This window comes from Phyllobates terribilis, unplaced genomic scaffold, assembly GCF_046119375.1.
Source record: "Phyllobates terribilis strain yellow unplaced genomic scaffold, ASM4611937v1 Scaffold_4__5_contigs__length_816908805, whole genome shotgun sequence".
Classification (NCBI taxonomy): domain Eukaryota; kingdom Metazoa; phylum Chordata; class Amphibia; order Anura; family Dendrobatidae; genus Phyllobates; species Phyllobates terribilis.
Genome location: NW_027362764.1, coordinates 611,767,677 through 611,782,602, shown reverse-complemented (window position 1 = coordinate 611,782,602; position 14,926 = coordinate 611,767,677). Strand labels below are relative to the sequence as shown.

The 14,926-nt window shown below is 42.9% G+C and overlaps 1 protein-coding gene across 8 annotated transcripts in view; it reads left to right on the top strand.

The window, feature by feature from the left end:
- Positions 1-14,926, top strand: part of ST18 (ST18 C2H2C-type zinc finger transcription factor) — a 520,674-nt gene that overhangs the window by 265,063 nt on the left and 240,685 nt on the right. For all 8 annotated transcript variants that reach the window (XR_012320159.1, XM_073679291.1, XM_073679292.1 and 5 more), the window contains exon 4: positions 14,280-14,310. Coding sequence is in view for 7 of the 8 variants with exons in the window: in XM_073679291.1 (XP_073535392.1) it covers positions 14,280-14,310 (31 nt within the window). In the remaining variant the exon portion in view is untranslated. The remainder of the gene's footprint in view (positions 1-14,279; positions 14,311-14,926) is intronic.

The following is a 14,926-nucleotide window of genomic DNA, read 5'->3' as shown; positions in this document are numbered from 1 at the left end:
TACTTTAACATGAAGATCTGGCAGCTCCGGGTAGGATTTGAGAAACCGCTGAACCACGAGGTTAAGTACATGGGCCAGGCATGGTACGTGTGTGAGCTCGCCTCGCCTCGGAGCCGCCACAAGGTTCCGGCCATTGTCACACATGACCATGCCTTGGCTGTAGGTTCAGCGGTGTGAGCCACAGATCTGCCTGCTCTTTCAGAGCTGTCCACAACTCTTCAGCATTGTTCGGTTTCTCAGCTAGGCATATAAGCTTCAACACAGCCTGTTGCCGCTTGGTCGAGGCAGTGCTGCAGTGCTTCCAGCTTGTGACTGATGTGGTAACTTTGGAGATGGAGGCTGAAGAGGAGGAGAAGGCTGAGGAGGATGAGGTGCAGGAGCTGTAGACCGTGGGGGCAACCCTGACTGACCTAGGGCCCACAATCCTTGGCATCGGGAGGATGGGTTCCGTCCCAAGGACCGATTGGGTCCAAACTTCCACTATGTTAACCCAGTGTGCCATCAGCGAGATGTACTGTCCCTCCCTCAAGAACTTGTCCACGTGTCCATGGTTAGGTGGACTTTACCTGTAACTGCGTTGTTGAGGGCACGGCTAATGATTTGGTACACGTGCTTGTGTAATGCAGGGACGGCACACGGGGAGAAATAGTGGCAGCTGGGGACCGAGTACTGAGGGACGGCCGCCGCCATCTGTTTGCGGAATGCTTCCATCTCCATGAGCCTAAAAGGCAACATTTCGAGCACAAGCAGTCGTGAAATGTGAGAATTTAGTAGTGTGGCCTGTGGGGCATTGGCTGCATATTTGCGCTTGCGTTCCAAGGACTGGGGTATAGACAACTGAACTCTGCGCTAGGACAAGGACATGGACGTGCTTCCTGATGCTGCTACATGAGAGTGTGCAACGACAGGTGCAGGGCAGGAGGTGTGTTTGCATGCACCATGGATAGGGGAATGGCTTGCATGCACAACAGCGGAAGAAGCAATGGTGCCACCAGCAGACACTGTTCCTGAACCCTGGGGTTCAGCCCACAAAGTCGGGTACTTTGCTGCCATGTGCCTGATCATGCTGGTGATGGTCAGGCTGGTCGTTTTGACACCCCTGCTGATTCTGACCTAGCTGGTGGAGAAAATGGCCTTTTTGGGGTTATCGGCAGAGTCTTTAAAAAACAACCAGACTCGGGAAGACCTAACAGTTGTACTGGCAACTTCCTTCGTGTTGGTGTTATGGGGAACGGTTGCCTGCCTTCTGTCTGTGGCCACCACACTGCTTCTTTCTGCCTGTTGGGATGCTCTGCCTCCCTCCCCCTGTGTGCTGCTGTCCTCGCTCTGCATGTCCTCCTGCAAGGTTGGGTCAGTTACTATATCATCCACCACCTCGTCTTCCACTTCCGCACCCTGGTCCGCCACCTGACTTTCTGGCAATTGTGTCTCATCATTGTCCACCTCTTGTGACACTTTCCCACCATCGCCTTCGTGTGACCATGGCTGCTCAAATATTTTGGCATCGCTACACGCGATCTCCTCTTGCCCCACTTCTAGTGGACCGGGCGAGAGGCCCGAATCTATAAATGGAATAGTGAACAGCTCTTCTGAGTGTCCAAGTGTGGGATCAGTTGTCTCTGGGTACTCGGCATGGTGGGAGGAAGGAGGATCAGGGTGAGGAATATGCGGTCCAAACTCACGGCTACTGAGACTTGACCATGTGGATGACAGGGTGGTGGTGATGGTGGCTAAGTGACTGGAAGCATTATCCGCTATCCAACCAACAACCTTTTGACACTGCTATGGGTTCAATAGTGGTGTGCTGCGGTCCCCTAGAAATAGGGACAGGAAGGTCAGGCGAGAAGATGTGGGTGTTTGTTGTGGTACAATTTCGGCTTGCCCGCAGCCTAGTCCTCGGCCTCTGCATGCACCATTACCATCAAGTCCAGTTCCCCGTCCCTTGCCACGTGCCTTGCCCATTTTAAATGGAGAACAGTATCTTCCACGCTCACTACAAGTGACTGAGTTTGGAGCGAACTTATATGTGATCCGTGTGATGGAGAAAACAGAGTTTTAAATACCTGGCCTGTAGGTAAGTAGTTTGACCAGCAAACTGCGGTGAATTGCTTCAATGATACACTAAAGGAAATTTTTAATGTAGGCCAGAAATGCCAGTATTTTCTGACAACGTATATGTGATCCGTTTGACGGAGAAAACAGAGTTTTAAATACCTGGCCTGTAGGTAAGTAGGTTGAACAGCAAACTGCTGTGAATTGCTTCACTGACACACTAAAGGAAATTTTTAATGGATGCCAGAAATGGCAGTATTTTCTGACAACGTATATGTGATCCGTTTGACGGCGAAGACACAGTTTTAAATAGCTGGATTTCTAGCGCTCTAATATGGAAATGACCTGGCTGTATTCTGCAGTGCCAACAAGCAAATGCCGCAGAAACAATGGTGTTCTCTGGATTGCTTTTTAAGCAAATAATGAGGATTAAGATCATATGAAAAGTATTCCTGGCCCCTGAGACCTTTGTATAGAAATATCTAACAGCAGCAGAAGGCAGAATTTGAATTGAGCCTCTTGTGCTATATGCACTGCAGTCTGCTATATACACTGCCTGCCTATACACCTTACCTGCCTGATATCTCTGCAGATGGATTAGTCCTCAGAAGGACTGTTTGTTAAGATGGATATGTGTAATGTATGGTTTTTCTCCCTACACTACCTAATACACAATCAAATCTGTCCCTGTTGCAGCAGCAGCTCTCCCTACACTGTCTTATCCGGAGTGACTGTAACGAGCATGGCGGCGCCAGGTCTGATATTGACCTGATGACGCTGTGCGGCCAGCCAATCACTGTAATGCCCACAACCAACATGGCTACGGCATTACAGTGCATGGCAGGCAATCCCTGCATGTTCATTGGCTCTCTAAAGAGCGCCAAACATGCAGGGAGGGGACCCGAGTTCCCGCCCGAGCAACTCGGAAATACTCGGCGAGCGCCGAGCATCTCGAGCAGTGAGATGCTTGGGCGAGCACCGAGCAGTGAGATGCTTGGGCGAGCACCGAGCAATAGCGAGCATCGAGAAATAGCGAGCATGCTCGCTCATCACTATCCTTCAATGGTAAAAGAGATGATAATATGAAGAAAAGTTCCTGTAAAAACTTCCTGGGGTAACTGAAGGCTGTAGAAGGAAATAATTTACAATCACACTCATTGATAGATGCCTTTACAAAAAATACATTTATACATAGTTGCTATTGTAATACCATTTATTGAAAACCCTAGGCTGTAATTTCACCTTTAAATTATTTGCTAATCTTAAACATGCACATACTTTTACCGCTCACAGACATGTCATATTGGGTCATTTTACTTATTTAAGAAAACTACAAAGTCTAATACTTTTTGACTCATCTGTTTTATTTGGTTCTCATTAGCTATTTTTAGGACTTGTATGAAGTGTTAGGTAAAACTTATGCAGGGATATAGAAAATTGTAAAGGGTTCTCAAACTTTTAAGCACCACTTTGTGTATGTGTATAATACGTATCTGTGTATAAATATATATAGAGAGTTTTGAACGTTTCACAAACTTTCAAGGGCCACTGGGTATATATATATATATATATATATATATACATATATACATGTATAGACATATATAAAATATATATACACACATATGCTTGTACGTTTGTGAACCCTTTAGAACCCTATATACAGTGGGTGAAAAAACTGTTGAAGACCAATTTTCTAAGTACTGTATTTTTCGGACTATAAGACAAACTGGACCATAAGATACACCTAGGTTTTAGAGCAGGAAAATAGAAAAAAATGGAAGCAACAAATGTGGTCATGATGCACTGTTATGTGTAAGGGGGTCTGCTGCTGACACTGTTATAGGGGTAATGTCCCCAATTGTGTACTAATATCCCTCATCCTGGTATATATGGCCCCCACTTCCTGTTATACGTGACCCCCATCCCCATCCTGGTATGCATGGCACCCCTCATCCCCATCCTGGTATGTATGGCACCCTTCATCCCCATCCTGGTATGTATGGCACCCTTCATCCCCATCCTGGCATGCATGGCACCCCAATCCTGGTATTCGTGGCACCATGATCCCCCATCCTGGTATGCGTGTCACCCCTCATCCCCATCCTGGTATGCATGGCACCCATCATCCCCATCCTGGTATGCATGACATGCTTCATCCTGGTATGCATGGCACCCCTCATCATGGTATGCATGGCACCCCTTATCCTGGTATGCATGACATGCCTCATCCTGGTATGCATGGCACCCCTCATCCCTGATCCTGGTATGCATGGCACCCTTCATCCCTCATGCTGGTATGCATGGCACCCCTCATCCTGGTACACATTACACCCCTCATCCCTCATACTGGTATGCATGGCACCCTTCATCCCTCACCCTGGTATGCATGGCACCCCTCATCCCTCATCCTGTTATGCATGGCACCCTTCATCCGTCATCCTGGTATGTCAGGCACCCCTCATCCTGGTATGCATGGCACCCCTCATCCTGATATGCATGGCACCCCTGATTCGGGTATGCATGGCACCCCTCATCCCGGTATGCATGGTACCCCTCATCCCGGTATGCATGGCATTCCTCATCCTGGTATGCATGGCACCCTTCATCCCCCATGTTGGTATGCATGGCACCCCTCATACCTCATCCTGGTATGCATGGCACCCCTTTCCCATCATGCTGCACACTAAAAAATAAAAAATTCTACTCACCTTCCTTCTCTCTGCTCCAGTACTGCGTCCTGTTCTGCTGCCAGCAGCTGATCTCACCATGTGAGCAGCACATCACATTACTGCCATGCACCCTCACACGCTGAGATGAGCTGTCGGAATAGTCAATGCTTCCCATGCCGGGACTATTGGTGTCTGGAGTAGTGACTATTCATTCTCCTTAATAGCGGGCGCACACTGTAGCCACAGCCTGCTGCGGCTTAGTGACTGTGTATGCCCGCTACTAAAGAGCCTATGGGAATGGGAAGTAGTGAATATTCATGCTCTTTAATAGTGGCCACACGTGACCGCCCAGCCGCTGTAGGAGCTGGCAGCTGCTGCTGACATTGTGCGCCCACTATTAAGGAGAATGAGTATTCAGTGCTGCCCATACACATGGGCATGGGGAGCAGTGAATATTAATTTTCTTTAGCAGCAGGCACAGTGTAGGCTGCAGCAGATGGCTCCTGCCTCCTGTGCCCTGATCCTCCACCATTGCCGCTCCCCCAACACCTCCCACCACAACAGTATAATATAGTTCATTTGGACTACAAGACGCACTCCCACTTTTCTCCGAAATTTTAGAGGAAAAAAGTGCATCTTATAGTCCGAAAAATACTGTAAATATATTTCTAAAAGTGGTATTGACATGAAATTTCTCAGCAGATGTCGGTAACAACCCATTCAATCCACCCAGGCAAATAAATCAAACCATAGATATCCATAAATTAAGTTATGTGTAATAATGAGAAATGACGCAGGGAAAAGTATTGAACACGCTTACTGAAATGTATTTAATACTTTGTACAAAAGCTTTTGTTGGTGATGACAGCTTCAAGACACCTCCTGTAAGGAGAAACTAGTGGCATGCATTGCTCAGGTGTGATTTTAGCTCATTCTTCAACACAAATACGGTTCAAATCCTGAAGGTTCCATGGGCTCCTTCTGTGAAATCTGAACATTAGTTCCTTCCATATATTTTCTATAGGATTCCGGACAGATGATTGGCTGGGCTATTCTACCAGCTTTATTTTCTTTCTCTGAAACCAATTGAGAGTTTTTTTGACTGTGTGTTTTGGATCATTGTCTTGCTAAAATGTTCACCGTTGTTTCATCTTCATCATCCTGGTAGATTGCAGCAACTTTTTATCAACAATGTCTCGGTACATTTGTCCATTTGTCCTTCCTTCAATTGTATGAAGCTTGCCCGTGCCGTATACTGAAAAACAGTCCCACACCATGATGTTCCCACCTCCAAGCTTCACTGTTAGTATGGTGTTTTTGGGGTGATATGCAGTGCCTTTTGGCCTCCACACATGGTGTGTATTATGGCATCCAATGTGTTCAATTTTGGTCTCATCTGACCAGACTATAGTCTTTCAGTATTTGACAGGCTTGTCAAAAGGTTGTTGAGCAAACTTTAAACATGCTTGAACATGCTTTTTGTCCAGTAATGGAGTTTTGTGTGCATACAGGTCATGGAGGTTGAGTGCATCACTTATAGTTTTCTTTGAACAATTGTACCTGCTGATTCCAAGTCTTTTTGTAGCTCTCATCGGGTGGTCCTTGGCTCCTGGACAACTCTTCTGGTAATTCTTTTCACTCCATTGTCTGAAATCTTATGGGCAGCACCTGGTCGTAGCCGGTATATGGTAAAATGATGTTCTTTCTGCTTCCGGATCATGGACCCAACAGTGCTCACTGGAACCTTCAGTAGTTTATAAATTCTTCTGTAACCAATGCCATCAGTATGTTTTGCAACAATAAGGTTGAAACGGTCTTGAGACAGCTCAATGATGAGATGTTTCTTGTGTGGTATCTTGGTAATGAGACACCTTTTTATAGGCCATCAGTTGAACCAGCTGATGTTATTTTTTAATAAGTGGAAGAATTGCTTTAGAATTAATGATAGATTTTAGTTGATGTCATGACTTTCCATGGCTTTTTGCAAATCTCTTTCTTCATGTGCTCAATACTTTTTCCCTGTTTTATTTCTCATTATTACCCATAGCCTAATTTACGAACATCTATGATTTGATTTCTTTGCCTGCATGAGTTGGATGGGTTGTGTAAGGCGGCGGTGTTCACACCGTGCAGTAACTGAGGCAGTGACCCAAGCAAGTCCAACATAAGCAGCTTTTATTCAGCAACTCACAGGTAAAATAGAAAGTCCCCCGGTTCACAGCCGGGTTAACACAAGTCCATAAACAACGGTTGCTGGGGGCAATGGCCCTCTGGGCCGCTCAGAGCCTATGGGTGCAGAGCCTTACCAGGCATGGGTTCAGCAACACACAGACCTGCCAAGCTTTCCTGCTATACTCCTAGCAGGTCCCAACACTGAACACCACTAACCCTTAATACACGGTTTAAAAAGGCCCTGTGGCAAGAGCCACTGGAAAACCTGGGTTTGATGGAGGAGGCCGGCCCACTGCCTTCCTGTAGCCTCCCCCAAGAAATGAAGGCCCTGCCAGGTTTTACTTAATCTGCCTTAGCCAGATAGCCTGACCAGGTCAATGCTCACATTCATTCCTGCACTGCAGCCGCAGCTGTGTCTGTGACTGCAATGCACTCCAACGGGTTTAATAGGTCTCTGTACACATTCTGAGGCATATATAACATCCCTCGTATACGATCCCAGTCACTGCCTCACAGTTGTTACCAATATCTGGTGAGAATTTCATGTCAATAGTACCTTTAGAAACATATTTACTTTGAAAATTGGTGACATGTTCAATGCTTATTTCACCCGCTGTCTATTATACATTCCTCAACATTAAAGTTGCAACACCAAGAAATAAGAGTTTTGGAGTTATGGAAATCACTAGATCAATAGACATGTTAATGATATACAAATTCTGAAAAAATTGAAAAAGAATTAAAAAAATATTGATTTTTTTCTGAATCGAGTTTGAGCGACAAGCACAGAAATACACGCACTTACACCCCTTGGCTGCTTTCAATGAGGTTTCTAATGGTTGTCTGAGGAATGATCTTCCATGGTGAATGTACTTGGCCACACAAATCATCAAGATCAGCTGCTGGCAGCTCCATTTCTACAGGTCCATCAAACAAAATTAGAATATCATCAAAAAGTTTATTTATTTCAGTTCTTCAATCCAAAAAGTGAAACTCATATATTGTATAGAGTCATTACAAAAAGTAATATATTTCAAGTGTTTATTTCTGTTACTGTTGATGATTATGGTTTACAGCCAATGAAAACACAAAAGTCATTATTTCAGTAAATTAAAGTAACTAACAAAAAACACCTGCAAAGGCTTCCTAAGCTTTTAAAAAGGTCCCTTAGTCTGTTTCAGTAGGCTCCACAATCATGGGGAAGAATGCTGACTTGACAGGTGTCCAGAATGCAGTCATTGACACACTTCACAGGGTCCCAGAGTTCCAAATTTCATTTGGAAATCAAGGTCCCAGAGTCTGGTGGAAGAGTAGAGAGGCACACAATCCAAGCTGCTTGAGGTCTAGTGTGAAGTTTCCACAATCAGTGATGGTTTGGGGAGCCATGTCATCAGCTGGTGTAGGTCCACTGTGTTTTATCAAGACCAAAGTCTACCAGGAAATTTTAGAGCACTTCATGCTTCCCTCTGCTGACAAGCTTTCAGGAGATGGAAATTTCCTTCTTGAGCAATAGTTGGCACCTCTCCACACTGCCAAAAGTACCAATACCTGGTTTAAAAACAACAGTATCTCTGTGCTTGATTGGCCAGCAAACTCACCTGACCTTAACCCCATACAGAATCTATGGGATATTGTCAAGAAGAAGATGAGAAACACCAAACCCAACAATGCAGACGAGCTGAAGGCTGCTATGAAAGCAACCTGGGCTTCCATAACACCTCAGCAGTGCCACAGGCAGATCGGCTCCATGCCACGCCGCATTGATGCAGTAATTGATGCAAAAGGAGCCCCGACCAATTATTGAGTCCATTTACTGAACATACATTTCAGTAGGCCAACATTTTATATTTAAAAAACATTTTTCAAGCTGTTGTTATAAAGTATTCTAATTTACTGAGATAATGACTTTCGTGTTTTCATTGGCTGTAAGCCATAATCATCAACATTAACAGAAATAAACACTTGAAATAGAGCATTCTGTTTGTAATGACTATATATAATATACGAGTTTCACTTTTTGTATTGAAGAACTGAAATAAATAAACTTTTTGATGATATTCTAATTTAGTGAGATACACCTGTAATTGCCAACTGATGATGTCCCAAATGTGCTCAAGAGAGACAAGTCCAGAGACACTACAGGCCATTGTAGCATATTTTGGTCACACATACTGTTCATAATAGCACAAACAAGATGCAGCCTGGTGTTGTTGTGTTGAAAAATGGCTCCTGGGACATTTTGGAGAAGTGGCTGTACCATTGATTCCACAATTTTTCTATTATTTACTGCAAGTGAAATTGGAAGTGATCACATATGAAGCCCATCAAACACTGTCTACACAAAGGATCAGAAGGCATTTGCACAACATTGGGTTTAGAGCACGATGTCCAGATACAGAAATTTATGTCAATCTATATTAAATTAAGACGGCAATGGAGGCTGGAATGGAGGTCTATCCTCATAATTTATGAGTATAATTTTTGTCTTGTTGTCTTGGATGCAATAACAGCTGGAGATTGGTCTGGAGACCATATGGGCAAGCCATGAAGAGGCCTTTATGGTGGAATGTAACACCGGTCCTTAACCTAGAATTAGGATGTGGGATGGCATAATGTTTGGTATCCGGCCTCTATAGTCTTCCTTCATATTCCAGACACACTAACAATTTGTCATTGCATTGATTTGATTGTGGAAACAATGGTATGGCTATTTCTCCAAAGTGTCCCAGGGGCTGTTTTCAGCATGACAACGCCAGGCCGACTGTTGTTCGTGCTACTGTGAGCAGCCTGCATGGCCTAAAAATGCTACTATGGCTGCAGCATCTCTGTACTTGTCTCCCATCAAGCACATCTGGAATGTCATTGAGTGGCAATTGCTAAGGGAGCTGCCAGCAGCAGACTTTGATGATTTGCATTCAGCCTGCAAAACATTCCTCAGACAACCATTAAAAATCTCATTGATAACATGTCAAAGTGTGTACCTGTGGGTATTTCTGCATGCGGCATTAATACTCGATACTGAATAAATCAAGATGTTTTGAAAAATTAGTTTCCACTTTTTCACCACTTGCATATCATAACATGTTTATCCATGCATGGAGACTAACAGCTTGGGGCCCCTGTGCAAGAAATGTGCCTGCGTCCCTCTCCTTTTTTGGCACAGTATATATACTGTGTTTTATATATATATATATATATATATATATATATATATAGTACAGACCCAAAGTTTGGACACACCTTCTCATTTAAAGATTTTTCTGTATTTTCATGACTTTGAAAATTGTACATTCACACTGAAGGCATCAAAACTATGAATTAACACATGTGGAATTGTATACTTAACAAAAAAGTGTGAAACAACTGAAAATATTTCTTATATTCTTGGTTTTTCAAAGTAGCCACTTTTTGCTTTGATGACCGCTTTGCACACTCTTGGCATTCTCTTCATGAGCTTCAAGAGGTAGTCACCGGAAATGGTTTTCACTTCACAGGTGTGCCCTGTCAGGTTTAATAAGTGGGATTTCTTGCCTTATAAATGGGATTGGGACCATCAGTTGTGTTGTGCAGAAGTCTGGTGGATACACAGCTGATAGTCCTACTGAATAGACTGTTAGAATTTGTATTATGGCAAGAAAAAAGCAGCTAAGTAAAGAAAAATGAGTGGCCATCATTACTTTAAGAAATGAAGGTCAGTCAGTCTGAAAAATTGGGCAAACTTTGAAAGTGTCCCCAAGTGCAGTTGCAAAAACCATCAAGCGCTACAAAGAAACTGGCTCACATGAGGACCGCCCCAGGAAAGGAAGACCAAGAGTCTGCTGAATATATGATAAACTTGCTATTGCTTATTCAAACATATGTAGATAAGTAGATACCTTTCTGCATATATACTGTGAGGCAGTGACAGGGATTATATGCGAGGGACGATATGTATCCCCCAGAATGCGCACAAAGCATATTGAACCTGTTGGACTGCATTGCAGTCACAGAGATAGCTGTGATTGCAGTGCAGAATAAAAGTAAGTTTGGACTTGGTCAAACAATTTGACCAAGGCAGATTTGGTAAAACCCGGCATGGGCTTGCATTCTTGGAGTGGACTACAGGATGGCAGTGGGGCGGTCCACTCCCTCAAGCCCGGGTCTTGCATGTGACTCATGTCCATAGTTTCCATTTAAAAAACCTGCAGCAAAAGGTTTAGGTGTGTCCCAGTTTTGTGTTTGCAAGCTGCAGAGCTGGAGGCTCTGCAATACAGGCCTGTGTGAAGCTAACACACAGCCAAAGCAAATCTCCTGTGCTCCTCAGCGTGACATGGCGGTGCAGTCGCCCACGGCAACGGTTCTTGGAGACGGACTGTTTGACGCCCCGGCTACGATCCAGAGGATACCATTTTCCTTCTTCTTTGTGAGTTTTTGGAGAATAAAAGACATTTGAGTTGAACTTTGCTGGCTCACTGCCTCATTAAAGCACAGTGTGAACACCGTCGAATTACAATACACTCCGATATATTGATAATAAACAATCATGTTACATACACTATGTTACTAATTCATCAGCTTTTGGTATAGAACATTTTTCTTATATCAAACTAATGTACTGTAATTGCAATGACACCAGTATTATAAGTTTTGCTGGTAAAATTTGGAAAAATTGTTTGATTCTCAATGTATTAATTTACTCTACCTAGTCTATTTTCATCCACTATAATTTTATGCAATAGTGAGCAGGGGAGTACATAGAAATAATGGGGCAGAAATTCTAATTGCCCCCCCCCCCCCCCAAAAAAAAACGAAATAATTGTTGGGGTCACAGAAGAGCATATCTCACAAGTTTCTCGCCTTTACATAGTAATTTTCCTCCTGCTGAAGTGCTATATTCCTTTTTCATTGCCCCTATAAAGCATGATGCCAACAAAAGTGCCCCCCAAACATGATATGATACCCCCATGGTGAATTCCCCCACATTAGCCTCCACATGCACAGTATAATGACCCTACTGTACACCACCTCAACTCCCAAGACAAAGTATGGTGACCCCAACTCAGTATGATCCCCCAACTGTGACCACAACACAGTCCTACAGGCAGTATAATGGGCCTACATACAGTATAGTACACCCCCATTGTCCTCCATACAATATAATGCACCCCCATGGTCCTTCATACAGTATAATGCACCCTCATGATCCTCACAGTCTACAAGGGATGGGTGACGATACAGTAGGTGAGGGTAGAGCTCGTTGTGCAGCGGTATGGTGGAGCGAAGGTTACTGCAGGTTGTAGGCTTATTATAGGAATGTGCTCTTTTTACTGTGGTATAATGGATAGGACCCCACTGGAGAACCTAGCATTGGGACTGGAGTGCCGTGTTCCCTTTTCTAATTAATAATATTGTTATTAATATAGCGCCAACATCATCCGCAGCACTTTACAATTTAGTGGGGATATTCAAACAATAAAGACAAAACAAAACAAAGTTACAGTAGGAGTGAGGGCCCTGCTCGCAAACTTACAATCTATAAGGAAATAGAGGGTACACAATAGGTAATAAAGCACTTGTCATGTATGGTCCAGCCATCATTATAATAAATAGGGGTTTTCAAATAAACTGCATGATCCAGTCATCAGCCAGTATCTGTCTAAGTACAATTACCAAGTGCTATTGGGTACTTGGAGGATATGGACACAGATAAATATGAGGGACGAGATTCTGAGGAAAGTTTAGAAACATGGAACAGGGAAGAGTTAGATTAATAAAGTGAGGTGATGAGCCTGTCTAAAAAGATGTGTTTTTAAAGTTTAAAGCACGCTTAAAAGTGTGGGTAAGTATTAATCGGTATTAATCAGATCAAATTCCAGAAAACTGGTGCAGCACGAGAGAAGTCTTGAACATGGCAATGGAAGGATCAGATTTTGGAAGATGCTAGTCTTAGATCAGTTGCAGAACAGAGAGAATGAGTAGGGTGATAGACAGATGATGGAGGAAACATAGGGTGGTGCAGAACTGTGAAGGGCTTTGTGGGTGAGAGATATGAGTTTGTATTGCATTTTGTAGCAGATGGGCAACCAGTGTAATGACTGGCACTAGGTGGAGACTTTAGTAAAAAGGCTGGACAGAAATATGACCCTGGCTGCCGCATTTAGGACAAATTGGAGAGGAGAGAGTTTGGTGAAAGAGAGACTGATCAGTAGAGAGTTGCAGTAGTCCAGATGAGAATGAATAAGAGCGACATTAAGAGTTTTTGCAGTTTCAAAGGTGAGGAAAGGATTCCGGAGATGTTTTTAATATGCAGGTGACATGAGCGAGTGATTGGATATAGATAATACAGAAAAGTTCTGTGTCAAATTAGACTCAGAGACAGCAAGCGTGCTGCTTGGTAGCGATGGTTGAATCACCCAAGGCAATTGCAATATCAAGTATAGGTAGGTTAGTAGGGGGAGGAACCATGAGAAATTCAGTTTTGGAGAGATTCAGTTTCAGATAGGGGAGGACATGAAGTTAGAGACAGGACAAGATGTTAGAGACCATGTCAGACTGAAGACCAGACCAGAGCCTCGTATTGCAGATGGACCTGTGAGGGCCAAGGTGAGATGAGTATAATTTTTTTTAATTGTTTTTCAACTTATGTCTATTATGCTCTGGGGTATGGAGAGACCTCAGAAATGTATAAGGCACATTTGGTTCACATCAAATAAATTCAATGCAACTCAAATTCCCAGGTTGAATTTGAGTGAATTTGCTGAATTTGAATGTCCACAGATTCTCTTATCACTAGTCAAAAATCATTGCAGTTCTACAATGGTTTTGCTTACAGTTTAAATTTACTCTGATATTTGATATTATTTGCTATTTGAAACACTTATTTTAATATTAACAATAGTAAAATCGCGCTTTACAAATATAAGGGTCTATAATGATACTTACATGCCTACAAATTGTTATGGCTTTGTTATACTGTATTATCTTTACAAGGAGTTACAGTTGGGGTTAAACTGAAACTGGCTTGCTCATTTATTATCTTCACTGAGTGTGTTTCTGCAAGTGTTGCTGTTATAACAACATGAATAATTTTGAAACCACCTGTTGGCTCTGTCAATATGTTGTGTACCCTTGTGTGGGCAGGTATTGATAAACACCAGCTTTCATCCTTCTCAGATCATTTTAATGCTAACAAGTGCAAAGCTTTCTCACCACATGTCCTACAAAAAAAAAAAGATAACAGAAAATAAACTATGAGAATTTTGCATTTCTAACATGTGTGAGCTGTAATAGCAATTCCTAATTGTTTTCTTCAAGTGCATGTGCAGTGATTTATGTCTGTATCACAGGAGGCTCCTTCTTTGATATTCGCATTGATTTGTTCTCATGTTTTCTCCTATTTTACAGTGGAAGAAGATTCCCTAGAACAAGAACTCAGGTAAAATAATAAACTATAATTTGTATCATATGTATTCTAATAAAAAGATGAGATGTATGAATTTTATAGACCCATATGTTATATATAGTATAGGACTATTATATAATATTCATCAAATGAGTTTTCACAAAATCGCAAGTTATTCCTTATTAATTTCCTATCCGATCGCGAGATTGGGACTCCGCAGTGCCATCTTCAATGAAGCGGATGTGCGCTTGCTCAGCCCCCACTGCATTTATTGTCAATCGGACTGCTGCTGTACGTAGCTTTCTCAGGAGTAGAATGGATTAGAGGATGATCATGCACATCTCATTGTCACAGTACAGTTGCTCGTGAGTCGTGACAAGCAAGCACACTATTTCTGAATGACACTTATTTCACTTTTTTTATCGCCTGTAAAAAATATTATTCTGCCTTGCTGCTGCTTTCTAGTGCATTGAGAATGAAGAAAAAAACATATAATTGTAATTCAAATGCAATAGGACATATGTCATCTACACCACATCTCCTCAATCACATTGAGTCTGTTACAGCTGCTGCTGACACCTCTGCTATCTCTCTCTCCTCCTATTAAATCTCTGTATTATTCACAGACTACTTCTCTCATCTTCTTGAC